This window comes from Nicotiana tabacum, chromosome 16, assembly GCF_000715075.1.
Source record: "Nicotiana tabacum cultivar K326 chromosome 16, ASM71507v2, whole genome shotgun sequence".
Taxonomy (NCBI): domain Eukaryota; kingdom Viridiplantae; phylum Streptophyta; class Magnoliopsida; order Solanales; family Solanaceae; genus Nicotiana; species Nicotiana tabacum.
In genome coordinates this window covers 169,963,943-169,991,893 of record NC_134095.1, presented here as the reverse complement: position 1 = coordinate 169,991,893, position 27,951 = coordinate 169,963,943, and the positions used below count along the sequence as shown (strand labels likewise).

Genomic DNA, 27,951 nt, shown 5'->3' with positions numbered 1-27,951 from the left:
GACCAACGTAGCACAATCGAAAGTCGATAAATTACTAATTCACGATTCGAAACTCGGTGGATAATGAATTCTCTTCTATATTCTTCTCCACTTAAATAACAAATTTTCGCCTACAACAGAATTCAATTTCATAACATGTGTCTATCTACACACGATACGTTACGCTCTTACCACTGGACCAAAGCTCTTGGGGCAATTGTTGGACAAGCAGTCAATTCAAGCAAATGAATCTCACCCTCAAAAATACAAAGATAAGTAAAGATAACCAATTCAAACTATTTTTTTAGCTGAAAGTTTCTTTTTTCTTTTCACATGTCATTTCTCCAAATATTCCATCACAAGTCTGTTAAAAGAAGGTGAAAATCATGTATAGCACCATTTTTCCAAAGTGACAAGCTCAGGACCACCACTAAATCTTATTCCTTTTCTTTCTTTTGGCCATATTTATAAGACCTAACAGCAAGTAAACTTAGTAGGGGCCTCCCTTCTTCAAACCCTCTTTATCACTCAAATCCATCAAACAGCTACCTGACATTATCAGTAGATCTTATGCAAAAGTTGAACGAGTTTAACTTTTATGCACTGACAGTGTAAGATAATTTTCGACAATCAGATTACCTAAAAGATAGGGCAACTTAGTGCACTAAGTTAACACTATGTGCGGAGTCCGAAGAAAGGCCGGACCAAAAGGTCTATTGTACACAGTCTTACCTTGCATTTTTTGCAAGAGACTATTTTCACGGCTCGAATGCGTGACCTCCTGGTCATATGGAGGCAACTTTATCGGTTACGTCGAGGTTCCCTTTTTACGTAAAAGAAAACTACAAAAAACCATCTATAAAAAAGTGAGATTAGCACGCCTATAAATTAAGGCAGTTACCCTTAACAACCGGTTAAAACACACAGATAGTGTAATAATTCTTTACGCTGTTAGTTTATATAAGTCAAATCCGAGTTGGAAAGCCATCTTGTAGACAGGAAAACAAACATGCATTCACTCCCACGTGAAGTGAATATCCTCAAAGCCTAAAGCCTGCTACCCATTGTAGAAGATAAACTTGTGTGGCCCTAGTAAACTTAAAGGACCACTACAACACAGAGTCAGCCAAGCGCTTTAAGTTCCCGCTATGCGTGGAGTCCGGAAAAGAATCAGACCACAAAGATCTATTGTACGCAGAGGCGGATCCAGGATTTCAAGAGAATGGGTACACTATTATAAAATGATGGATCTAAAATTAAAATTTAACAGGTTTAACTATAGTTTCTTACCAGTTACCATGAACACGCTACACTTTTGAAATTATAGGTTCAAAATTATATTCTTTTTAAAATTTTAGTAATTTTTACTTATATATATTTATACTCTGTATCGAAAATAAAACCATTCAGAGTAGGATTTGGAACACAATTTTACTTGTAGAGGTGCATCCAATAATTATTGCATCATAGGAAACTTTGAGCATGGGTGCACGCACATATATTTAAGTAATTTTGAAGAAATATAACATTATTATACATAGTTTACGGAGAGCAGTATGGGTTCACGTGAACCCATATGCCTAAGCCTAGATACGCCCCTGATTGTACGCAGCTTTACCCTATATTTCTGTCAGAGACATTTTTCACGGCTCGAACCTATGACCTCAACCTATGACCTCCTGATCGCATGACAGCAGTTTTACCAGTTACGCAAGGCTCGCCTTCCTACTACAGCAAATCTTGGTGCAGCCATTATGACTTTCAAATTAGGATGCACTGAATAGGATGTAAAATTTAGCACAAATCACCAAACCACGAAAAAGAAAAATGGTGTCATTGTTTCACCAAATATGAACAGGTTGAATAGTTGGTATAGAACTCCAAAATTCTGCATATAAAATTTGCTCAAAATAGCAATCAGACATGTTAAATATGTCATATGTGGTAGTTGAAACACTAGTGAAGTACAAAGTGACAGGTGAAATTTTCCACTTCAAACTCTATAACTGTTGATACATACAAAAAAAATCAAGATTATATTTTCCATAAAAATCCATTTTCAAGATATATAGTCCTCACATGCAGTCCAATAAACCACTTAGTGTCTATTGACAGTGACACCTCTAATCTCCTCCTTATATATTCTTTCTTGACCAACCTTAATTTTCTTGAGGCCATTCTACACCCCCTATTTTCACTCAAACAAAAGGCAAATATTCAAGAAATAACAAACTTTTAATTTCCTCTACACATTTAAGAAGGATGAAATCACCACCAACTCATGTCTTCTTTAAACATAAAAGTATGTTTCTTAGGTTTCTTATATTCATATTAGGCATTTGCTCAATAAACAAAACTAACCTCTGTTGTGACCAAACTTTTGCCACCCCAATATCTTCTTCTTCTTCTATCCCTTCAAATTTTTCAGTGATTCAATCATCACTGAAACAGTTAAATATTGAAGGGTATTTTAGTTTCAAGAATTTCGATCACGCGGCCAAGGACTTTGGCAACAGATATCATTTCTTACCGTCGGCAGTTCTGTATCCAAAATCAGTTTCTGATATATCATCTACCATAAAACATGTGTTTGACATGGGTAGCAATACAGACCTAACTGTTGCTGCTAGAGGTCATGGTCATTCTCTAGAAGGCCAAGCTCAAGCTTACCAAGGAGTAGTGATCAATATGGAATCGCTTCGAGCGCCAGCAATGCGTTTCCACACAGGGAATCAAGAACTGACTTTTGTTGATGTTTCTGCTGGTGAACTTTGGATAAACATCCTGCATGAAAGTCTTAAACTTGGATTAACACCAAAATCTTGGACTGATTATCTTCACCTAACCGTTGGAGGGACTTTGTCGAATGCCGGAATCAGTGGTCAAGCATTCAAACATGGACCACAGATCAATAATGTTTACCAACTTGAGGTTGTCACTGGTATGTTCATGCACAACAATCTTATTATTCCCCAGTTTACATAGTATCAAGCAGTCATTAGAAAGTAGTCAGGCGGGAAGAGTTTAATCTTCCCATTTCTTTCTGAGTTTAAGTTTATACACTGACAGTGCAAAAAAGTGAGATTAGCAGCCTGCAAAAAATGAGGCAAGTTACCTGCTACAAATACAAAAAAAGGCAGCCCGGTGCACTAAGCTTCCGCTATGCGCGGGGTCCGGGGAAGGGCCGGACCACAAGGGTCTATTGTATGCAGCCTTACCCTGCAATATTTCTGCAATAGGCTATTTCCACGGCTCGAACCTGTGACCTACTGGTCACATGGCAGCAACTTTACTCGTTACGCCAAGGGAACTTCACCTGCTACAAATACAATAGGTTAAAATACACATATAGTGCAAAATTCTTTACATTTTCAGTGTATATAAGTCAAATCCTGCCTCTATTATATTCCAACAGAGTACCAAATCAACAACTAGAAGTCAGACTAATCAGTTAAAAAGTGTTTACATTGTGGACTTTGACTCAAGAAAGCCTACAGCAGAAGGCAATTTTGTTACAACAAGTCATCACCTTTTTTATTAATCTAAACTTCTGGATAATCAACTATAACTATTGGAAAATTTCACATCCTTCCATTCTGTAAGTTGGATCGCCACGTATTATATTTCTTGAAATTATTAATAATACATTTTTCTGCATAGGTAAAGGAGAGGTGATTACTTGTTCAGAGGAGCAGAATGCTGACCTGTTCTATGGTGTATTAGGAGGACTAGGCCAGTTTGGTATCATCACAAGGGCTAGAATTGCTCTTGAACCAGCACCTAAAAAGGTAATTTTTCCAACTCCAAATATCAAATAGTTAACATTAATTAGAATAAAGGGTAGCCTGGCGGCGCACTAAACTCCCGCTATGCGCGGAGTCCGGGGAAGGGCCGGATCACAAGGGTCTATTGTACGCAGCCTTACCCTGCATTTCTGCAAGAGGCTATTTCCACGACTCGAACTCGTGACCTACTAATCACATGGCAACAACTTTACCAGTTACGCCAAGACTCCCCTTCACATTAATTAGAATAAGATTTTAAAGAAAGAAAAAGAAAACAAGTCCAATAATTTCTACTAAAGTTCAACTATTTACAGGTAAAGTGGATCAGAGTGCTGTATTCAGATTTCTCCACATTTTCCTATGATCAAGAACACTTGATATCATTGGAGAATTCTTTCGACTATATAGAAGGATTTGTCATTATCAATAGAACAGGATTGTTAAACAACTGGAGGTCTACTTTCAATCCTAAAGATCCACTTCTAGCCAAAGAGTTCAGTTCTGAGGGAAAAGTTCTCTACTGCCTAGAAGTTGCCAAATACTTCAATCCAGAAGAGACAACCAAAACTGATCAGGTAAGATATTTTTAGTCATTTTAAGCTTCTAGCTTTTGACAAAAGAGCAGCCCGATGCACTAAGCTCCCGCTATGCGTGGGGTCCGGGAAAGGACCGGATCACAAGGGTCTATTGTACGTAGTGTTACCCTACATTTCTACAAGAGGCTATTTCCACGGCTCGAACTTCTAGCTTTTGACAACTTTGCAAAAATGTTCACCTAAACATGTCCACATCTTGACTCTTGTTTTTCTTAACATTACAGAATGTTGATGCTCTTTTATCAAAGTTGAATTATATCCAATCGACGTTGTTCCAATCAGAAGTCTCGTATGTTGATTTTCTCGACAGAGTCCATGTATCCGAGATGAAACTCCAAGAGAAGGGGTTATGGGATGTTCCTCATCCATGGCTAAACCTTCTAATTCCAAAGACCAGGATTCATGACTTCGCACAAGAAGTTTTTGGGAAGATACTTACCGACACTAGCCACGGTCCTATACTCATCTACCCAGTCAACAAATCAAAGTACTGAAATCATCATCACTCAACTAATCTTCTTGTTAAGGATATATGCATTTTCCTAACATGATCTACGATCATTTTGTGTTGCAGGTGGAGAAAAGGAACATCACTAGTTACACCCGAAGAAGATGTTATGTACTTAATAGCATTTCTATCTTCTGCCATGCCATCTTCAACAGGAAAGGACGGCGTAGAATATATTCTAAATAAGAATAAGAAGATACTAAACTTTTGCAGAAAAGCACATATTGGAATGAAACAGTATTTGCCACACTACACAACACAGGAAGACTGGAAAAGTCACTTTGGTTTCCAATGGGAAACATTTAATAGGAGGAAATCCACATATGACCCTTTGGCTATCCTAGCTCCTGGCCATAGAATTTTTAGAAGAGCATCAGGCGTTCAACAACAATGACTTCTTCCGAAAATATAAATAGCTATATAGAGTTATTTTACATAGATCTATGGTTATAATGCTCCACAGTGCACACATGTAACAATGTTGAGGCATTGTAGCATTCTTTTCGGAACGAACTATCTTTGTACATGAATACTTGAAACTAGCAATGAATCTAATGTTTGTGCTTAGCAGAACTCATTAAAGATTCAGTAAGATTCGACCCACGATTGAAATTTTTATTTCATAAAAGAACTTTTAATATGGAATTTCTACTATGTTTCCTAATACCATCTCAAACACAACAAGATACGTCAAATAGAGAAGTGCACAAAGGAGAAATAACAGATTGACAACTAAGCACATTAACGAAAAAGTGCACAAAGGAGAAATAACAGAGTGACAACTAAGCACATTAACGAAAATGTCCATCGTGGTTGATCATTAATTTCATACACTAGGATAGAACTTATTGCTTGAACAAACTGTAAGACAAATACAACTTACGTTCAATCAACAGGACCAGAGCTGAGAGTCTAAGAGTGCTATTAAAACTGGAAAACACCTCAGAAGTCCACCTTAAGTTGCAGTGTGGATAGATTTACTTCTTTGCAGGTTCAGTCCAGCCAAGGCCCGGTCGCTTAATGCTTTCACGTGGTCCTTCATAGTCCCAAGCATCACGAATAGAAGCCTCAAAGTCAGTGGTATCGGTTGCGATAGGAAGAACACTATTTAAATCGTCTCTTGCTCCTAGACCTCCGGCTCTTATAACATCATCCATAGTGATATCTGCCTCCATATTTACTTCGCCTTGAGAATTCACATGTCGTGGAGCTACATCGCCTGCGACATTCCTACCACCTTGACCTTGATTCCCTTCAGATGTCACTTCCCCTGAAGCCTTATGCAGTTTTTGATTGGATTCACTGCTTTCATTCTTAATGCTATAATCTTTCTTAACTGTTGCAGTTAAATATGCATCATTTCAAGGGCAAGCCATCATGCGTATTTGCAACATTTTGGAATTGATTAAGAGCATAGGCAATCTATTATCATCTAATTAGACAATTTCAAAGTTTAGAACACCTCAATACACTGTGTCAGCAAGAAAAATCATGATAAGATGATATACAGAAAAAGTGTACACTTCCCTCAGAAACTGTGCTAAAGCTTCTCTTTCCACGAAAAAGAACGATCCAATTTTTTATTGATCCTTTCTTTTTCCAGAAAAGGTAAAAGTTACTGCATTTACGATGAACTAAGTTCTTGATATCTTCAAGGTTGGCATCTAGAAATGTCGTTAAGCCTAATATCTGGTACTTATTTCTTTCCTTATTGCATCTCCTCCTTATCCTTCTGAATTTCTGTCCATTAACCTTTCACCTTCTGTCAAGAAAAAATCGCCGTCTTCAGGCGCATGACAAATCAAGGCTGTGAATTTCAGATTTCTTATTTGGTTAAAGAGATCCAGTCAACAAAGAATTGGAGTTCACAAGTGTTTGAGAGAAGTTTATCAAATTTATCAAGCTTTAAATCTCCCAAAGGAAAGATCGTTCGGACAGTTTGTTGGGACAATACTTTCCAGAACTTAAAGTGAGTAACGAATTATCCAATAACTTAATGGTTAAATATTGAAATAGAGATAACAATTCCAATAACAGACCGAGCAAGAGCCCTCTTCACTGTCACAGTGTTGTGCCTCAACTCTGTTTTTTAACTAAGGAAAAAAAATTAACTGAAAAAGAGAGTGAGACACGAGTATCTTATTTCTCTTTGGAGAGAGGGAAGTAATCAAAAACTGTTTCTTTCCTTTCTGCAGGACATTATTTACTCTTGCTGAAGTGAACATTTGGCAATTTCTGAACCAAGTGGATACATCATTTCCTGCTTCACAAAGCAGTGGACATTTCGTAATCTTACGGTATATCATCATGATGCCGGCATGTTATGCAAGAGCCATTCACCCTTTATATTATGATGATTGACTTTATTCTCAAAACGTGAGAAATACTAGCAAAAAGTTTATTGAAATGCCTTCCTCTGCTTTGATAATGTCGCCTGCTCTAGAAGACTGCTATACTTTACTTTGAGTAAGATCCTACACCTAAAATTTCTCGCGCTCCATAAATAGTAATATCTATATAGCTTTAAGGAATGTTCAACTTGGTTTTACTATTTTGCCTATGCAATTTTTTGGGCTCAAACTCTATGTCACGTCCTTTCCACCAGAGGCGGAGGCGCGAAGCCACGATTTGAAGTTACTGGGTTCAGGATTCTAGTCTTTTTATGTTACTGGGCTCTAAAGTAAGAATTTGTACATAATTCAATGAATTTCTTAAGACAAATATAGGGTTTGCGCTAAAGCTACTAAGTTCGCCGAACCCGTTACCGAAGCTCTAGCTCCACTCATGCTTTCCACCTTATTATTATGTATTTAACTATTTTTATGATGAATATTATGTCTTTGAATAATTTGGTTAGCTTTTTCCAATGATATACCTTCATGAAATCCGTTAGTTCAACAACCTCTTGCAGAAACCAAAAGACAGATACAATTCTCTGATCTGTTTTGAAACTTAAAATAGCACAAACCTATGCATAAAATTAATTGCATTCAGCAAAACAGATATAGTATATTGTTAGGAGACAAGGCATGCACGGTAACCAGTTGAAATACCTTGAGAAGTTCCAAGATTATAGTGCTCCATTCTGCCTTAAATTACCACAGAAAATAAGATTTCCTCTAGCAAATCTTCACCAGTTCACAACCCCTCGGGAAAACCTTCAACAACCCTGTTACAGCAAAAGCATCTATTACAATCAAACGACAAGAAACCATGAACTCTCTCTACAAAATAAGACAAACTGTACTAAAAAGACAAAGAAATGAGGATTAGAAGAAGCAATATAATTCTCAATATTTTCCAGATCAAGACTGAAGTTGGAAAACCAAATGATTCTTGTTACTAAATACCATTACTCAAACCCGTGACCTATAAGCCATACGGAGATAACCTTACTATTGCTCATAGGCTCCCCTCATGACGTAACATGGAACTCTAAAATCTACGGATACCAACTCCAGTCGGTTTTTAAACAAGTCACCAAGACTGCTTACTTGAAGTTCCTAATCAAATAAATATGTCATTATCAATTTACTCTAGTCAAAAACTTGTCTATATTCCTACTAAGAAAACTCCCATCTTTTATACCCTTAAAGAAATTTGTTTTGCCAACTTTTTTTTCTTTCCTTTTTTTTGGGGTGGTGGTGTTCACACTAGCTTCGTGTACCTTGACTAGTTTACTGGGCGTGTTCTAGCTAGGTCTTGAACGAGGTTTTTTCGTGCTGTCACTCTTATGCCTCAATCACTCAATCATCCCGTCGAGGCCTTCAATCTTTACTTTGCTATCAACCCTCTCTACATTGGTAAACATGCATCCAGCTAGAAAGAGTAACACATATAACTACATAATCAAACACTACATCAAGAAACATGATGTACGAATCATTCAAGATAAGTTCAACCGTTCGAAAACACTAACGATCTCTCAATCCCACCCTCCCTCTGCCTAAAAAGTAAAGCATACACTTTCAACATATAACAAACAACTACGCTTTAATCCCAAATAAGTTGAGGTCAACTATATAAATCCTCACTGATCATGTTCCACATTTAAATTCATCACAGTCCAACATTATACAAAACAAAAATAAAAAGTACTTCAGTCAAACCTCTCTATAACTGCCTCATTTGCTCCGATATTTTTTTGTTGCAGTAATGAAGTGCCGTTATAAAGGATATATATTATAACATAATAAAAAAATTGGTTTCGAAAAAAACTTAGATTTTATAGTGAATGGTTGTTATATAGAGATGTTGTTATAGATAGCTCCGACGGTATAATTTTATGCATTTCCTACTGACATACGAATCTCCAATAGGGCTAAAAGACTCCTGGAAAGCATAGGACCTAAAGTAGATGTATTAACATGGCTAAAATATATTCCCAATTAGACAAGTCTTCAACATAAGCTAGCAATTTAGAAAGAATTAATCCAATCTCTCATGTAGCAAAAACTTAGCTAGAACCATCACAAGAAAACAAGTTATCCATTGAGAAATGCTCACAAAATAATCAACAAACAGGAAAAAAAAGATAACAACAACAACAAACACAGTGTAATCCCACAAATAGGGGTCGGGAAGAGTAGTGTGTACGCAGCTTTATCCCTACCTTTGAGCAGGTAGAGAGATTGTTTCCGACAGACCCTCGGCTCCAAGCAAACATGGAAATCACAACAGTATATAGAGAAGAAATATACTAGTGTAAAAGTCAGGGAAACAGTAACAACAGCAACGAAGTAGAACAACCAACCCAAGCAATCAACAAACTGTAAAAATAAACAAATTTAAGAAGAAAAACCATTCTTGGCTATGTTAATGCACCTATTGATTTTTATAACACAACACAACTGTATGTTATAAATAGATTGAAAGGGATTAAAAGACTGACCAAGATGAAGCAGAAGCAAAAGGGTGTCTCCAAATTCCAATATCAACTATTCTGCTATTATGTGGCACTATGTTATGGAATTCTTGAGCACTGTTTTTTATTTATTTATTATGATTATGCTAGAGTTGAGTTATTGAGTTGACAGTACAAAAAAATACGTGTAGTAAAGGAAGAGAGAACACGTAAATTTGTCTATGTAATGGCCTGCTATCTTTATGAATTGGATTCTGTTTGCCCCAAAGGCCAATCTTGATTTGTGCACATTGTATTGGTCCAAGTGTTAGGTGATTTATCATAGGAATTTTTATAGTAGAAAACCTTAGTACCCTATTTATTTTAAATAAATATCATTTTAAAATATTACATTCTATAAATACTTTTTATTCTTTATTGCAAAAAATCTAAATATAGTTACATCCTACAATTAAGGCACCTTATATGCTAAATATTATTTTTCTCTCTCCCTTTTTGTATTTTCTCTCACATAATTACCGCGTATCTGCAAATCCCAATACAATCTCTCTTTATTTGCATACAACCAGACTCTCTTCTCCCACAAACCCTAGTTTCTTAATTCTTCTCCCACCCAAATTCTCAATTTTCTGCTCCGCGTCTCCAACGTTATCTATGTGCATATTCGATAAGAAATACAGATTGGAATTACTAACCGTATTTGTGGAGGTTTTGAGCGGAGACCCAATTCACTGCTGGAGTCAAGAAAGAACGTAACCAAAACCCCATTTGTAATTGGAGTAGCTATTGATTTATTCTTCTCACCATAGCTTCCGTTGGCTTTGTTCCACTTCTTGACTGGAATTGGCAGCAACTTTCTCGTTGAGTTCAAGCTTGAGGATTGAGTTTTTACTTGTAAGTGTAATGTGAAAAAGGAAAAAAACAAGGAATTTGCCTCATGGCTGACCAGCCGGAATTAATGGCTGGCCGCCGGCCGGCGAAGCCATAGAGCTATTTCTCTATCTAGATCGCCCAAATCGCCTTTTTGTATTCAGTTGTATTCGAATGTATTCTTCAGCTGTATTCACTTGTATTCAGGTTTAACCAATTGTATTTAACTATTTTATTCAGCAGAAGTTAGTTGTATTTTGTTGCATTCAAGAGTTTATTCAGCTGTATTCAATTGTATTTTTGTTGTATTCAAGTGTTTTATTCAGATGAATTAAGGTGTATTCTGTTGTATTCAACTGTATTATTCATATGTATTTCTCTTTATTCAGCTATAATCTTTATTATGTATCTTTCAAATACAGATTAATGAGGGATCGTTTTAGTTCGTTGAGTTAAATTAGGAAAATATCATGTGATTTTATTTTCTTCCGTTTTTAGCGCAGATACGTTACTGTATTTAATGTTAATGTCGCTTGAATACAACTAAATACATGTCAAATTTAGCTGGAATTCCAGATTTTACGCCTATATTTTTGGTTGTATTAATGAATACAACAGCTTAAATGCATGAAATACATTGTATAAAAACATAAAAGGTATTTATAACACGTAATATAGCAAATGGTATCTATAAATGACTAATTAGACCAAAAAGATGGTGCTTTATGAAAAATTCCCTTGATTTTATTGTGGAAAAACAAGAAGCTGCTGGGTTATAAGAAGAGACAAAGTACACATATAGCCATTTTCAGGGATGTTATTTATAAATTAACCAATACTTGTTTTGTCCTAAAATTTTAAACTGAAAATCTTAATTTCAGGACAACTCAGAACATTTTTATCCAATAAATTTAAACTGAAAAACTCAAATTCAGGATGCATTGGCTAATCTTAAATAGCAGCCATTTAGAATGACTACTTGGTATCATTTTAACTTGTAAGAATTGAAATAAATAATCTCAATATAAAACATTCATAAAATTAATACTGTGTTTGCCCATAAGGATAAGAAAAAATGATCTTCGGATAAAAATAAGGGATTTTTACCTATCTATACCATATATCAAACTTTATTACCCTCAATGTTTAAGGTTTGTGTTTATTACATTTAAGCATGCCAAATTACCATTTCTATACCATAATTCAAATTAGGGATATAATTAAGGGTTCATTTATATTAGGCATAATTATAGGACTATCTTCCCACTTTCTCTTTCCTTTCATCTCAACTGTTCACAACACACACACAACTCACGATGCTCCTATGCTTCCTCTCGTTGATCATCCCCAACTGCCCACCACCGTCGAAGAATATCATATTTTCAGATTCACAAGAAAATTTCAAATTCTTTGATCCAACCGCTTGAATTCCCACTGGAAATAATAATGGCAGAGAGTTCGAAATTATTTGACCTATTTTTTTTTTGGGCAGTGGTTGAAGGTTACTGGTTAACACAGTCGATTGAAGAAGAAGAAGAAGAAGAAGAAGAAGAAGAAGAAGAAGAAGAAGAAGAAGAAGAAGAAGAAGAAGAAGAAGAAGAAGAAGAAGACATATTTCCAGAATTTGTAGATATTTTGTAGTCAAATTAGAAAAATTGTAGAAAAATTGTAGACTGTTTTTTACAGAAGATTTTGTAGAAGCTTTAGTCGTTTTGGATTTGTGATAACAGAAAATAATGCATCTACAATCAGAATACAAATAATCTACAATTTATCTACAAGATATCTACAAAATAGATACATTGAATTTTAATATCCAAATTCTCATTTCAATTGTAGCATAATTGGCATTTTTGACATAATTGTAGAAGATTTGTAGAAGTTTTAGTCTTCCCAATCTACAATTTATCTACAATTTATCTACAATTTATCTACAATTTATTTACAATATATCTACAATTCTACAATTTAACTACAATTTATCTACAATTTCTGGAAATATGTCTTCTTCTTCTTCTTCTTCTTCGAGTTTCAATCTAAAATTCAGTCAAAACCAAGTCTAATCTTCACCAAAACCCCTCAAAATTGAGATATAAACTTCTAAACATATTCCGAATTATTTACAACAACACCCAATCCAAACAAATAATGATTTTTGAAAACCCAAATTTGAATTCAAAGCTTTCAAGCTTTTTAATGGCGATCAATGGTAGAAAATATATGGAAGAACAGACGAAGATGAAGATGAAGAACAGAAATCTCCTTTTCGTTTGATTACTGGAGCTTCAGTAGCTTGCGTTTTTTGAGAATTGTAGTTGAGTGAGAGAAGAGAGATCTCTTTCCGTTGAGGAAGGAGAGAATTACGCAGCAATTCTAATTTGATATTGACAGAATCACACGCAGATCTGGTGCCTTCATTTTAGCGCATTTTTTATGGCAAAATCTACCTATTTTTGGATTGGTATATAATTTGTAGTAAAAGTGTGGACTACACGGGTAAATAACAAATTATGAACATTTTTGGTAATAAAGTTTGATATATGGTATAGATAGGTAAAAATCCCTTAACTCATGTATAATCTTGGGAGAAATTCAAAAATAGCCAGATTTACAAGTGGTCATTCAAAAATAGCTACAATTTCAAAAGTAATCGAAATTTAGTCACTTTTCATGTAAAGATAAATTTGAACGAAAACACTATTCAAAATCCGGAAAAATACTCTAGTATAATATACTGGAACTATACTGGAGTTCTAGCATAATATACCGGTCCAGTATATTATACTGGAACTTTTCGCGTGTTGGAGTTTCAGAATAATATGCTGGAAGTTCATACACAGGTGCACCGATCTCCAGTATATTATACTGGAACTTTCCGTGTTGCAGCAAAATAGTGGCTATTTCTCAATGACTTTGCAAATGCTGGCTATTTTAGAATAATCAGTCCGAAAATTAACTAGCCCGTGTTATTTTTACTATAATCTTATGTAACATTTGGTTGGCCGTATTAAATGATACCCTCACTAAATTATGCGAAAATCAATCAAAGGCCAAAAATCCCCTTAATATAAGTAATCCTCACATAAAATTCTTTTTTCTTTTGGAGTACAAAATATTCACTCTTTATTGATCATTTTATAACAATTCCTACTTTGTTAACCATTGCCTAAAAATCTCTTAATTATTGTTCATCGCATAAATAATCACTGCATTGTAATCTCCGCCATAACTAGCATCTAAACGGTAAAAACTTACCCGCACCGGGTGTTTATACCAAACCAATAGATATATAACATGTGTCTTGCATATGGACTTCAATTATTTAACCATGGTAAATTACATGTATTCTCATCTAATTAAATTAATTAACCATAGTGAGTTAATATAGTTTGGTGTAAACATCCGATGTGGGTAAGTATTTACCCATCTAAACCAAACAGACAGAGGGGAATATATAGGGGCATTGGTCATTTGGCACCTTCATTTTTGGAATTATGTAAATATTTTAGGTGGTGTTAATTTTAATATTTAATAGAAGATCCACAATGTTGGATTTTTTTTCCTGATTTAATATTATTTACGAAATAAATATTTACTAATCAAGATTGGGTGATCAACGTTGATGAACAATAATGACACGTGACATATACTTAAAACTTTTGGTCATTTAGTAAATGTCTTGATCCTCATCCTATTATGTTATTTTCAAATTGACATATCTGCTGAGAGAATTATATGGTTTTCATGAAAATATAAATACAATCTTGAGTTATGATGAAAATATAAATACAATCTTGAGTTATGATTGAAAGACATTGTTTTAATTACTAGAGCAATTCGATTATTTGAGTCTTCGAATTTTCTTGTTACTAACGGTGGTGTTTAGGCGAAATTTTGATCACCTCTATAATTCTACTCGATAGGTGATAGTTATCACTAGACTAACATTTAATAATTTTGCCTACCAAAACTTAGGCGGTCGGGGGAAAATCACCTAATTCTATTTTGTGTTTGAACTCTTATTTTTCATAATTTTTACTCAATTCATTAACCGCTAGATCACACCTAAACGTGTCTCGAGTTCTTGATATGCTTGGACTAGTTTGCCTGTTTTTGAGGTAAAATCAATTATTGATGCCATATGTGGAATGCCAAAGCATTTCTATGTACACAACTACACAAGTGTTTTGTGGAGGTAGGTACAAGATAATGTGGATATTCTTTTTTAATCATATGTGAAATTTCTCTCCAACAATTAATGCAGATATTGATGCCAAGGGCTGCTAAGAATAATCAAGTTTATCATCAAAGGATGTGGTGCAGCGGATGAAGTTGCTCTTTCCTTAATCAAAGGTCGCAGGTTTGAACCGTTGGGATAGAAAAATCCTTGGTAGGGAGCGCGTCTCCTCAAATGGGGCCCTACGAGGTGCGAATCCGGATATAGTCGGACTTCAATGCGGGTACCGGACACCGGATAGAAAACCAAAAATAAAGAATAATCAAGTCTAATCAAGGAACTTTGGGGTTGCAGACTTTTCAAACCTAGTGAAATAAATCCAAGAATTTATCTCTTAGGTGTAGGTTCTAGAGCTTATGATTCAATTTGTTTGTTTTTCTTTTTTTCCATGGACTGATTTGACTTGACTGTAGAAGTTTTCTATATAATGATAAGCTTTTACTAGTTTATTATAGCCATAGCTCAATTCTTGTTTTTCTTTCCAATGGCTAACACAAAAGCACATTTAATTGTCACACTGCTTCTCCTTGGTGTACTTACATTAGCTACCCTGGATTTTACAGGAATCCCTCTCTTCTTAGACACAAAATATTAGCACAGAAAATTACAATTTTCTGCTTATAGGATAAACCGTCTCTTTTCGTCTTCTTGAGCCGAGGGTCTCTCGGAAACAACCTCTTTACTCCCTCGGGTAGTGTGCGTACTCACTACCCTCCCCAGACCCCATTTATGGGATTTCACTGGATTGGATAATCACTATTGTTTTTCCTATTGCCCTTGAGGGCTATGTTATAGGGATAATTTTACGTATGTTCATTGAACTTTACATGCATATATGAGTCAAATGATGTGTTATAATCTGACGTCAGTATTTTGACTTTTTTCAGTTACTTTAATGCGTAAAAAAACTAGTTTTGTGACCTTATTATAGTGGATAAAGTTAAGTGACGATATGAAATAGCTACTATGTTACATGGACTCAAGCATGAGTATTGGATGCAAGGAGGTACTAGACTCGGGATATAACGAAGTACTTGTGTTCATGTCCTGCCCGACTAACACCTATGTTACTCGGACTCTCCGAAAATGTCGCTGGGTGCGTGTCGGATTCTCTAAAAAGCAGTGTATTTTTGGAGAATCCAACACAAGTGCGACAATATTTTGGAGAGTCCGCGCAACATAGACTAACACAAGCGTAATGAGGACGATGAAGGATCCGAGTAACATAGCTTAAGGGTGGTTATGGATTGTAATAAGCAATTAAAGGCAACTTAACATGAGCTTATAGGCAGAAATGCCATGTTTTATGTGATGCAGGTGCTCAAACAGGAGTTTGTTATGGAAGGCAAGGGAATGGATTACCATCTCCAGCAGATGTTGTGTCGCTATACAACCGAAACAACATTCGTAGGATGAGAATATACGATCCTCACCAGCCAACTCTCGAAGCGCTTGGAGGCTCCAACATTGAGCTCATGCTAGGTGTCCCGAATTCGTGTTGCGGAAGCCAAATGTATATAGTGTGAATAAGTCACAACTACTATACCAAAAATTATGACAGCCACCAAATAATAAATAAGACAATAAATCAACAATAAAGGAAACACCAGAATTTACGAGGTTCGGCTAATTTTGCTTACTCCTCGGACACAACCAATATTTTATTCCACTCCAAAAATACAAGTGAAATAATACTAAAGAGAGAAGATACAAATGCCTTAAACAGATGAGAAGGCAAATGAGAGGTGTGTCTCAATCCTAAACATTAGGCCTTCTTTTATAGGGGAAAAATCCCTCCAAACTTAACTCCCAACCAATGTGGGACTTTGGCATTTTGCCAAACTTCAACAAATCTCCACCTTGGCAAAATTCCACATTTTCAATTCTCTCTCAATAACAAATTTTGGTTGTGTCTTCATCTTCAATCTTCAGTGTTCAACAATGTTGATCAAATCCAAACAATGTTGAAACTTGACCGCAGTCACCACCTTTGTCAGCATATCAGCAGGATTCTCTGTAGTATGAATTTTCTTCACCGTGACTCCACCTTCTTCTATGATTTCTCGTACGAAATGATACCGAACATCAATGTGCTTCGTCCTTGCATGATAAACTTGGTTCTTCGCTAATTGAATAGCACTTTGACTATCACAAAAAATTGTGATACCTTTTTGTTCAACACCAAGCTCCTTTAGCAATCCTTGAAGCCAAATTGCCTCTTTCACAGCATCTGTAATAGCCATGTACTCTGCCTCTGTTGTAGACAAAGTAACTGTTGACTGCAAAGTAGACTTCCAACTAACTGGTGCCTTTGCAAAAGTAAACACATAACCAGTAGTTGATCTTCGTTTGTCCATATCACCCGCAAAATCTGAGTCACAATATCCAACTACAGACTGATTGTCTTCCTGCTCAAAAACTAACCCGACATCTACAGTATTATGAATATACCGTAGAATCCACTTCACAGCTTGCCAATGCTCCTTCCCTGGATTGTGCATATATCTGCTAATAACTCCAACAGCTTGTGAAATGTCAGGCCTTGTGCAAACCATTGCATACATCAAGCTACCAACAACATTTGCGTATGGTACCTTTGACATATACTCTCGTTCAGCTTTATCCATTGGCGACATAGTAGTACTTAGCTTAAAATGGGAAGCAAGTGGAGTACTAACTGGCTTAGTCTTGTCATCTATGCCAAAACGTTGAAGTACTCTCTTCAAATATTCCTTTTGAGATAAACAGAGTTTCTTTGAACGTCTATCTCTAATTATCTCCATGCCAAGAATTTTCTTTGCCTCACCCAAATCCTTCATCTCGAACTCCTTCTTCAGTTGAATCTTCAACTTATCAATTTCTTCCAAATTCTTGGAAGCTATCAACATATCATCAACATATAGGAGAAGATATACAAAGGAACCATCTTTAAGCTTGTGCAAATACACACAATGATCGTATTTGCTTCTCTTGTACCCTTGCCGCAACATAAACTCGTCAAATCGCTTGTACCATTGTCTAGAAGATTGTTTCAATCCGTACAACGATTTTTCAAGTTTGCACACCATATTTTCTTTTCCAGAAACTTTGAATCCTTCTGGCTGAGTCATGTAGATTTCCTCCTCCAAGTTTCCATGTAAAAACGCAGTTTTTACATCCATCTGAACTAGTTCCAAATCCAATTGTGCTACCAAAGCCAACATAATTCTAATGGAGGAATGTTTTACAACTGGAGAAAACACTTCATTGTAATCAATTCCCTCCTTTTGAGCATATCCTTTGGCCACCAATCTTGCTTTGTAGCGAACATCTAATTGGTTAGGAAATCCTTCTTTCTTTGCAAATACCCATTTGCACCCAATTGCTTTCTTTCCCTTCGGGAGATTGGCCAATCTCCATGTATGATTCTGATGAAGGGACTGTATTTCATCATTCATGGCAATCCTCCACTTATCTTCTTCTGAACTTTGGACAGCGTCTTTGTAAGTAGTAGGAACATCATCAGCTACAATTGAGGTTGCACAAGCAACCGTCTCTATGAGACGAACAGGTTTCGTTATTGTTCTTTTTGGCCTGCTGGTTGCTATTGATTCAAGTTGTTGTTGAGATTCCTGAGTTGGAATCTCCTCTACTGGCTCTCCTTCCAGAGGGTAATTTTCATTTGTTTCCTCCTCTGCTTCTTGTGTAGGAAAAATAAATTTTCCCTCAAACTCCACCTGCTTAGAAGCACCTTCATTTTGTTTGGTATCTTCTGTTACCTTATTTACCATAGCAAATTCATCAAAGGTAACATCTCTGCTGAACATTACTTTCTTTGTCATAGGACACCATAAGCGATATCCTTTGACTCCAGAAGTAATTCCCATAAAAATAGCCTTCTTTGCCCTTGGATCCAATTTTGACTCCGTCACATGATAATATGCAGTTGAGCCAAACACGTGCAAAGAGTTATAATCTACAGCAGGTTTTCCGTACCATTTTTCAAATGGTGTTTTGCCATCAATAGCAGTAGATGGTAGACGATTAATGAGGTGACATGCATATGTAATTGCCTCAGCCCAAAATTCTTTGCTCAAGCCAGCATTGGACAACATACACCGTACCTTCTCCAGCAAGGTCCGGTTCATACGTTCTGCCACTCCATTCTGTTGTGGTGTATGTCTAACAGTGAAGTGTCGGATGATGCCATCATTTTCACAGACCTTATTGAAATGATCATTTTTGTATTCACCTCCATTGTCTGTGCGAATACACTTGATTCTCCTGCCTGTCTGATTTTCCACCATCGTCTTCCATTTGAGAAAAATTCCCAACACTTCATCTTTGCTCTTCATTGTATACACCCATACTCTTCGGGAAAAATCATCAACAAAGGTTACAAAATAGTGCTTCCCACCAATGAAGGTGTTTTGGAAGGACCCCAAACATCAGAGTGTACATAATCCAAAATGCCTTTAGTATTATGGATCGCTGTACCAAATTTAACCCTTGTCTGTTTCCCTTTAACACAATGCTCACAAAACTCCAAGTTGCAAGCCTTTACTCCTTTTAACAATCCTTGATCTGATAGAGTTTTCAAGGATTTTCCTCCAGCATGTCCCAAGCGCATGTGCCATAGCTTGGTTGCTTCTGCCTCTTTGTCGTCACTGGATGTTACTGTCGCTGTCCCAATAACTGTACTGCCACGATAGCGGTACATATTATTATTCTTCCGATTAGCCTTCATTACCACTAGTGCACCGGAGCATACTCTCATCACTCCATTTTCTGCAATGATTTTGAACCCTTTTGATTCTAGGGCTCCCACAGAGATGAGATTCTTCTTCAAATCCGGTATATATCGAACATCTGTCAATGTTCTGATCATTCCATCATGGTTCCTTAATCGTATTGAACCAATGCCATATGAGGTAAGAGGGTTGTTATCCGCTGTGTGGACGACTCCATATTCTCCTTCTTGAAATTCCACGAACCAGTCCTTGTTGGGACACATATGATAGCTACAAGCCGAGTCCATCAACCATATGTCTGATGATGTTGATGACTCTGTTGTAACTAATGAGAAGTCTGAATCATCACAATCAGCTACATTTGAATCCATAATGGCCTTTCCATTGTTATGTTTGGCCTTATTCTTCAACTTCGGACAGTCTTTCTTCCAGTGCCCTTTTCTCGACAAAAGGCACATTCATCTTTGCTGGGTCTGGATCTTGACTTGGATCTTCCCTTCTTTGTCCTCGTTTGATTTTGAGGACGACCCCTCACAAACAGTGCTTCTCCTTCTCCGCCCTTCTGTTTTTCTCGCTTTCTTTGTTCATAGCTGTACAAAGCCGAACAAACTTCTCTGAGAGAAACTTCGTCATTTCCATGGAGTAGAGTAGTTTCAAGGTGCTCGTACTCATCAGGAAGTGACGCCAACAACATTAAGGCCAAGTCACCATCATCATAAGTTGTATCCATATTTTGCAAATCTGTGACCAACTTATTGAAACTGGTGATATGTTCATTCATCGTGGTACCAGGAACATAGGTGAAGTGAAACAGTCTCTTCTTCATGTACAATTTATTTTGACTGTTTTTCTTCAAAAATTTATCCTCCAGTGCTTTCCATAATTTACTTGCAGAAGTTTCCTTTGTGTATGGATATTTCTGCTCTCTAGCAAGGTAGGATCGAATAGTACCGCAAGCAACACGGTTGATAATTCTCCAATCTTCTTCTCCAATAACATCTGGTTTCTTTTCTTCAATGGCCAGATCTAGCCCTTGTTGAAAAAGGACATCTAGAACCTCGCCTTGCCACATCCCAAAATGTCCGGACCCGTCAAATATTTCGACCGCAAATTTCGCATTTGACACAATTCTTGTCATAAGCGAAGATGCCAATGATGACGTGTTGTTGACACTTGATGTAGATTCTTCTTGTTTATTGTCTCCCATATTTGACACAAATATTATTTAATAGCTGACGACACAAATCAAGATTATTTCCTTTCTGATGTAGAAGATCAGACTAAGCTGCAACTACAGAGCATACTCAGACAGAACCTTGATTCAGTTACCAAGATAAATCTTTTCTGATGTGGAAGATCAGACTATGCTGCAACCACAGAGCATACTTAGACAGTACCTTGGCTCTGATACCAATTGTTGCGGAAGCCAAATGTATATAGTGTGAATAAGTCACAACTACTATACCAAAAATTATGACAGCCACCAAATAATAAATAAGACAATAAATCAACAATAAAGGAAACACCAGAATTTACAAGGTTCGGCTAATTTTGCTTACTCCTCGGACACAACCAATATTTTATTCCACTCCAAAAATACAAGTGAAATAATACTAAAGAGAGAAGATACAAATGCCTTAAACAGATGAGAAGGCAAATGAGAGGTGTGTCTCAATCCTAAACATTAGGCCTTCTTTTATAGGGGAAAAATCCCCTCCAAACTTAACTCCCAACCAATGTGGGACTTTGGCATTTTGCCAAACTTCAACAATTCGGACCTTGAGAATGTTGCTGCTAGCCAAGCCAATGCAGATACTTGGGTCCAAAACAATGTTAGGAGCTATGGTAATGTCAAGTTCAGGTATATAGCAGTTGGAAATGAAGTTAGTCCCTTAAATGAAAACTCTATGTACCTGTCCTTCTCAACGCCATGCGAAACATTCAAACTGCAATATCTGGTGCTGGTCTTGGAAACCAGATCAAAGTCTCCACAGCTATTGAAACTGGACTTACTACAGACACTTCTCCTCCATCAAATGGGAGATTCAGAGATGATGTTCGACGATTTATAGAGCCTATCATCAACTTCCTAGTGACCAATCGCGCCCCTTTGCTTGTCAACCTTTATCCTTACTTTGCAATAGCAAACAATGCAGAAATTAAGCTTGAGTATGCACTTTTTACATCTCCTGAAGTTGTTGTAAATGATAACGGAAGAGGTTACCGAAACCTTTTTGATGCCATCCTAGATGCCACATACTCGGCCCTTGAAAAGGCTAGTGGCTCGTCTTTGGAGATCGTTGTATCAGAAAGTGGTTGGCCTTCAGCTGGATCAGGGCAATTAACATCCATTGGCAATGCCAGGATTTATAACAACAACTTGATTCGGCATGTTAAGGGAGGGAGTCCGGAAAGGCCTTCCGGGCCAATAGAGACCTACGTTTTCGCTCTGTTTGATGAAGATCAGAAAGACCCTGAAATTGAGAAGCATTTTGGACTATTTTCAGCAAACATGCAGCCAAAGTACCAGATCAACTTTAACTAGTTAAGAGCAAGAGGAGAGCATTAATAGGAATAAGGACTGTCCTGTGTATGAAGATGAAGTAGTCCATTGGCATTATGTACTGAAATCATCATGCTCACTAAGAAGCAGTTATTACAATAATGAAACACCTTTATTTTCGCTGTCGATTTTTCGGGAAAATTTAAACTAGCTTTTAAGATTATTCTTCAAAGAAACTTATGCAATGTAGCAGGCAAAGGAGGAAATCTATATGAAAAATCAGAAGTAGAAATGCTTACAAGAAAAGCCATCAAACAACACCAACCATCACTGCCTCAAGCAAACTCAAACTCTCTGAACCACACAAAATTGGGCAAAAACAAACCAGAAAGTAGATATTTTTGAACTATTTACATATATATATGTGTAGTCTGTAAAAGTACGAAACCAGAAACAAAAAAGGAAAATGCTTCTTTTCCTTACTCAAGCAGCTACAAATCCAAATTATAGCTTCTCTTGATTATTTGTTTTCGAGTTCTATAACTGATGCACGCTTGAAGTTTCTGTCTTGCCCTGCTGGAAATAAGCTTTTCAACCGCGACAAAACCCTTTTACATTTATAGCTGTCTGCTGAGAGATTTCACTCTTTGTGGTAATGCTGTTCACTTCACCATTAAATGAAGTCCAAGAAGTATGCTTGAGCATGTGAGGAGAACATTGACCTAAATATGTTTCATGCAACATTAGCCGTTGCTTCGGTGTGCTCATTGATCTAGTCTTTGCTTTTGCAGATTCTGTAGCAGCCATGTAAGTAGGAATCATAGGAGAACTTGGTAAAGAGCTATCTTCACCAATTGATTTCTGTTTCACATGAGAAAATGATCTCCTTGGTAGCGATGACGGAGAATTTAAGTCCTCTATGAAATCTTGTTTACGCGCTTCTCTCATTTTGAGTTGTGCCATCTGGTTCATGTCACCTAGAGGAATAGTATTTGAGTCTGCAAATGACCTCAGTTGCTCAAATATTTCTGCTTTTCTTGGTGCTTCAAGTTCTGCCCATTGATCGAACCTGCTGCTCCTACGATTTTCCTTATTGAATAATGGTTCGTGCAGAACATGATCATTTCTCCGCTCCTAAAAACCGTATTGAATAATTAAACCATAAAACATTACATCTGCAGTAAAAATCAGAAAAAAAAAAGAAACTGAGAAAATCTAAATGCAAGTGAAGTTACCCGATGTGAAAACGAGTATTTCATCATACGCTCTCTTTTGGCAATGGCTTCTTGTCTTCTTAAACACAAGGCTTCTTTTGAAGCCAAACTGAAATCCCAAGTCCTTTGGCTGTTGCATTTTAGCTGCCAATAGGCAAAGCTAAGTTAGACATACTTTATATCATTATAGTAAAACAAATCTGTGGAGGCTCAGACAATGAAAAATATTGTATGCAACTAATTCTATTACTTTTAATTCATTAGAATTCATGTTTCCCTCTGGACTACTATCAAGTTTCTTTTCGATACTCTCATAGTATTCTTCAACAGTAGGAACTCTGATATGATAAACTCGCGGCTTTGACATTTGAAATGGCAGCATGCACTTCAATTTGGCAACGAGTCTTCGTCTCACAAGTTCACCTCGGATCACTGCTTGAAGCTTCACGAGTCCCTTCATTGCACTTAATGCTTTCCTTGCCTGCAGAATATCCCACAGTTTGACATAAGTCCATTTCAGCAAAGAAGAGGAAAATGTTCTTAGTCAAATAATGCATAGGAAAATAACAAGAATTACAGCTATACACACAAGCTCGAATTGGTGCATCGTTCGATAGCTGTACTGTTTTAATTTTTCCATTAGTCACAGAGTTTAACATGAAAAGCTTATCTTTGATCTATTACAAACATTGATAAAATAATGAACTTCAATTCTTATCATATTCATCAGTAAATGGAGTGTATATTAAGATTTTTAGAAACCAAAGCAATATCTGCATTTTTTTCCTTATAATCCTTTTCATAATTAATTACTCACTAAAATTCAACATGACGCAATCAAATACACATCATATTTCCATAACAAGCCAACCAGTTCGCAATGAAATTGTTTCTGTTGAATTGTGTGATCATCTCATCTAAAAGTTTAAGTTATTGAGAACACACTTTTATTTACTTAATTATATCTTCAACACGCCTCCTTTGAGGTGCAAACCTAATTCTTTTTCATGGGCCAAACGCGCAATAACTCTTTTATAATGAACTGACTATTGATTATGGAAAATTAAGGGGAAACCAGGGAGAATGCTCACAAGGTGTGCGCGATAAGCGGTTTGGATTCTAATGGCGGCATTCTTCCGTTTCCTATCGAGCTCATACGGAGCATTAGTAAGTCGGACAACTTCAGCTGCAGCATTGGCAGCAGCTACAGCAGCCTCAGCTGCAGCTGCTGTTGCCAGAGCAACAGCCAAAGCATGTTTCCTCTGCTGTTCTGTTGCCTCAATTATTAGTGTTTTCTGAGGTGCTTCAATTGCTGGAGGACAATGCTGGTATTTTAACCTTCTCAAAAACCATTTCCATCTCCTTAGTTTCTGAAAATAAAATAACAAAAATTCCACATTCATGTTATAAATCATATAAACCAGTTCTCAACAAGAAAAAGAGAAAATCAAGAAAATGGAAAAAATCAAACCTTTTCAGCTTTTGGTTTTGCCTCAGGAATGAAAAGTAGTCTTTTCACAAATGTAAACCAATTTCTTCTCTTTCCCATTTTTGCAAATGCATTAGACTGCAGCAAACTGATTCAGCAAACTGATTTAAACAGTCACTTTATTGTTGATAAGAGTATAGATAATCTCTTTGAGTTGGCAGTTCTATTTCTTTCAATAAAAACAAAAAGTTCCAAGACTTTACATTAGAAAAAGAGAAAAAAAACAAGAAGAATGAACAAAGCCATGCACAACTTCTCACATCAGCAATATTGTTCAGTTTCCATAAAAGCTCCCGCTGTGCATGGGGTACGGGGAAGGATCAGACCATAAGGGTCTATCGTTCGTAGCCTTACCCTGCATTTCTGCAATAGGCTATTTTTACGGCTCGAACCTGTGACCTCCTGGCACATAGAAACAAGTTTACCATGCTGTTTTCACGGCTCAACTCGTGACCTCCTGATCACATGACATCAACTTTACTAGTTACGTCAAAGCTGCGTTTGAAATTTCACTTCTCTTGCTTAATTAGTAGGAGTAAGAAAACATTCTTGTGATGGCAGCTAAAGTGGAACCATTCATGAGTCTAAGGAACCTGAATTCTTGGTATTTAAGGTGTACCAAATTTAAAAAATTAATCATTTTCCATTAAAACAAGGTAATTATGATGAATTTTTCCATATGATTTAATACAAAATTTAGGACACATACCTAGATTAGGTGAAAAAAAGGTGACATGCAAGATTTAGAAAAATCCAAGAAATCTTGGGAAGTGATTCTTGAATGACACTGTTGATGTTTCTATTGTTCCATGTGGCTTCATATATTTTCCTCTTATATATATCCAAGAACAAACTGTCTTTTACTAATTATGTTTTGAGAAGCATACCATGTGCTGATGGAGAATAAAATGAAGATTGAAAAAAACTTAAAGAAAAAAAAAGAATTGATTTTTCAATTATAGACTTTTGCAAGTACTTTCTTTAGTATCATATCAAGGGGTCCTCCCCTCCCCCCCCCAACAACCCAACCAACCCCCTCTCTCTTTCCCTATGTCATTTTCTTAACTGCATATTAACTATTTCTGCATAGCGGCGGAACCAGAATTTTGTTAACGGGTATCAAAATATATAAAAGTAAACATATCATGAAATTAAGGGAGTTAATACATAATAAATATATATACATATATTTTTTTTACCATCCTACACAGTGTATTTTTCCTGCAAAGAGGTATCATTTGACACTCATTCCTATAAGGTGGCTCCGCCACTGGACCTGCATAGACACTATCCTCCCCAAACCCCATTTGTGGAATTTCACTGGGCTGCAATTGTTTTGTGGGAAAAAAAAAATTGGATTAGATTATCCATGTGAATGAAGGGGAGCCTGGGTGCAACTCGTAAAGTTGTTATCATATGACCATGAGGTCACGGATTCGAACCGTAAAAACAACCTCTTGCAAAATACAGGGTAAGACTGCTTACGATAGACCCTTGTGGTTCGGCCCTTTCCTGAACTTAGCGCATAGCAGGAGTTTAGTACACTTGCTGCCCTTTTTTATTATCCATGTGAATATCTATCCCTTTTTTGACTCATAAAGTTGTCCAAATAATTTTTATTTATACCTAAGCAACTTGTTCTTTTCTTTTTCTTTTTTAGGCCCCTTATAGAAAGATGTCCTTAATGGGGACTATTTCTTTTGACTCACTACTCCATCATGGCCTTGAAGAGAACTTTGAGAGGGAGCATAAAATAGCCTTTGTCTTTTGAGCTGTTCAATGGACCCAATTTTGGTAATCAAAGATAATTATTACCTATATTTTGTAATAATAGAAAATGAGAGATAATAAAAAAAAATGAAAGTTAATTCTAATCATTCTTTGCAAACGCATAAATATATTTATTTTTAATTAAAATTACTAATTAAAAACTTATTGGTAGAGGGACATGTTTTTGAAATCTAAAGCTTCAGAACTGAGTACAGAAATATGAAAATAATCGTCGCGATTTAAGTTTCTTATAACTTGTGTCAGTAAAGTTCGAGGTACCAACAACTTAAAAAGAAAAGTATCATAAAAGTTCCAATTTCGAAAAGAAAAAAAAAACTAAATATTTAGTGAGCTATAGATGATGCAAGAAAGTGACAATTGCCAAAGCATTAAGTCATTTTCCAATTTTTATGATTGCACATTCTGCTTCATTTATTGTAACTTGAATTGAAATAAATAATTTCTTGATGCATGTTTTCTCATAGGGGAAAAAATGATCACACATAATTGCAGAACCCCTTTAAATTGGACAATTTTTAATGCTTCCTTTTGTAACACAAGAATTTCCATTGTCAGAATTTAGTGTCACACTGTCACAATAGTATCATTATATTTTGATAGATATATGTTCCTTCTATTTGCTCATTTACAATTTCATTGCGTTAAATATTTTTCCCATAACGTTTTGATAATAATAGTACTCTGAGTTAATTTGCACGCAACTCAATTATTCAATTTCTCGTAAATTTTAATAGTAGGAGAAAATTCTCATGCTTTTTCGACGATCACCCTTATTCGACAAAAAATTTCAAGAATGATGCATTTTTTTTAAATTAAAAGGTTAGTTTTCGACAATGACCTAATTTTATAACACCAAGTAGGCGTTTGAACAATATTTGGTTGACGATCAAAGAAGAGAATTTGAAGTTGAAATTAAAAAGGAATATCTGGAAATTATCACGTTTAAACATGAATTTCACTTGGAAAAAAAATTTGAAACAAAATTTCTTTCAATATTTCACTCATATTTCTAATATATGTAAATACCGAATTATTATTATTATTATTATTATTATTATTATTATTATTATTAATGGATAAAGGGGGATAAAAAAAGTGACAAAGGTTCTGGGAATTTAAGTGGAATATAATAATCGAAGTTTAAAAATGGGACCATATTGGAGCCTTATATAAATTGGGAAAATATAATGATTAAAGGATATCTAAGCATGGATTTGAGCGCAGAAAGTTATAAAAAAGCAAAATAATTAAGTAAAAGCAGCCATCATTACTAACTTGTGCTTGTACTTATTATAGGCCAGCACATTCTGGTTCATATTTTCTATTTTTTTTTTTTAATAATAATGGTTCTGAGATCAACTTATATGCACCTCGGCTATACCATC

At 36.0% G+C, this 27,951-nt stretch overlaps 3 protein-coding genes and 1 pseudogene across 8 annotated transcripts; 2 read left to right on the top strand and 2 right to left on the bottom strand.

Annotated features, from left to right (window-relative positions):
• Positions 1 to 11: 11 nt before the first annotated feature.
• Positions 12 to 5,442, top strand: LOC107800706 (cytokinin dehydrogenase 1). Its single transcript, XM_016623928.2, has 5 exons — positions 12 to 2,920; positions 3,640 to 3,767; positions 4,079 to 4,339; positions 4,585 to 4,847; positions 4,935 to 5,442. Exons 1-5 carry the CDS (start codon positions 2,242 to 2,244, stop codon positions 5,260 to 5,262), a joined length of 1,659 nt encoding a protein of 552 aa, XP_016479414.1. The 5' UTR covers positions 12 to 2,241; the 3' UTR covers positions 5,263 to 5,442.
• A 220-nt stretch (positions 5,443 to 5,662) lies between these two features.
• Positions 5,663 to 9,918, bottom strand: LOC107800707 (uncharacterized). Of its 2 annotated transcripts, none has more exons than XM_016623929.2 (3): positions 9,760 to 9,918; positions 7,922 to 8,037; positions 5,663 to 6,204 (listed from the first exon to the last, which is right to left on the bottom strand). In XM_016623929.2, exons 2-3 carry the CDS (start codon positions 7,950 to 7,952, stop codon positions 5,846 to 5,848), a joined length of 390 nt encoding a protein of 129 aa, XP_016479415.2. In that variant the 5' UTR covers positions 7,953 to 8,037; positions 9,760 to 9,918; the 3' UTR covers positions 5,663 to 5,845. The 2 variants fall into 2 exon arrangements, with proteins under 2 accessions (XP_016479415.2, XP_016479417.2); XM_016623931.2 differs by lacking the exon at positions 9,760 to 9,918 and adding an exon at positions 9,481 to 9,692.
• Positions 9,919 to 15,323: 5,405 nt separating this feature from the next.
• LOC107800710 (glucan endo-1,3-beta-glucosidase, acidic-like) lies at positions 15,324 to 22,256 on the top strand (annotated as a pseudogene).
• Positions 21,905 to 25,625, bottom strand: LOC107800709 (protein IQ-DOMAIN 12). 5 transcript variants are annotated; one of them, XR_001651458.2, is made up of 7 exons: positions 25,485 to 25,625; positions 24,758 to 24,863; positions 24,378 to 24,656; positions 23,537 to 23,767; positions 23,308 to 23,430; positions 22,556 to 23,206; positions 21,905 to 22,043 (listed from the first exon to the last, which is right to left on the bottom strand). XR_001651458.2 is itself a non-coding variant. In XM_016623932.2 (6 exons), the coding sequence occupies exons 2-6, from the start codon at positions 24,833 to 24,835 to the stop codon at positions 22,664 to 22,666; spliced, it is 1,254 nt and encodes a 417-aa protein (XP_016479418.2). In that variant the 5' UTR covers positions 24,836 to 24,863; positions 25,485 to 25,625; the 3' UTR covers positions 22,320 to 22,663. The 5 variants fall into 5 exon arrangements, 4 of the variants coding, with proteins under 4 accessions (XP_016479418.2, XP_016479419.2, XP_016479421.2 ...); XM_016623932.2 differs by lacking the exon at positions 21,905 to 22,043 and having other exon boundaries at positions 22,320 to 23,206; XM_016623933.2 differs by lacking the exon at positions 21,905 to 22,043 and having other exon boundaries at positions 22,320 to 23,206; positions 24,758 to 24,876; positions 25,485 to 25,586.
• Positions 25,626 to 27,951: the final 2,326 nt, after the last annotated feature.

Coding starts and splice junctions, on each gene's coding strand:
- LOC107800706 (XM_016623928.2), top strand. CDS start 2,242: ATGAAATCACCACCAACTCATGTCTTCTTTAAACATAAAAGTATGTTT. Junction 2,921..3,639: donor CCAACTTGAGGTTGTCACTG/GTATGTTCATGC, acceptor TTTTCTGCATAG/GTAAAGGAGAGGTGATTACT. Junction 4,340..4,584: donor AGACAACCAAAACTGATCAG/GTAAGATATTTT, acceptor TTAACATTACAG/AATGTTGATGCTCTTTTATC.
- LOC107800707 (XM_016623929.2), bottom strand. CDS start 7,952: ATGGAGCACTATAATCTTGGAACTTCTCAAG. Junction 6,205..7,921: donor TAATCTTGGAACTTCTCAAG/GTATTTCAACTG, acceptor TAACTGCAACAG/TTAAGAAAGATTATAGCATT.
- LOC107800709 (XM_016623932.2), bottom strand. CDS start 24,835: ATGGGAAAGAGAAGAAATTGGTTTACATTTGTGAAAAGACTACTTTTC. Junction 24,657..24,757: donor CAAAACCAAAAGCTGAAAAG/GTTTGATTTTTT, acceptor TTTTATTTTCAG/AAACTAAGGAGATGGAAATG. Junction 23,207..23,307: donor AATACTCGTTTTCACATCGG/GTAACTTCACTT, acceptor TACGGTTTTTAG/GAGCGGAGAAATGATCATGT.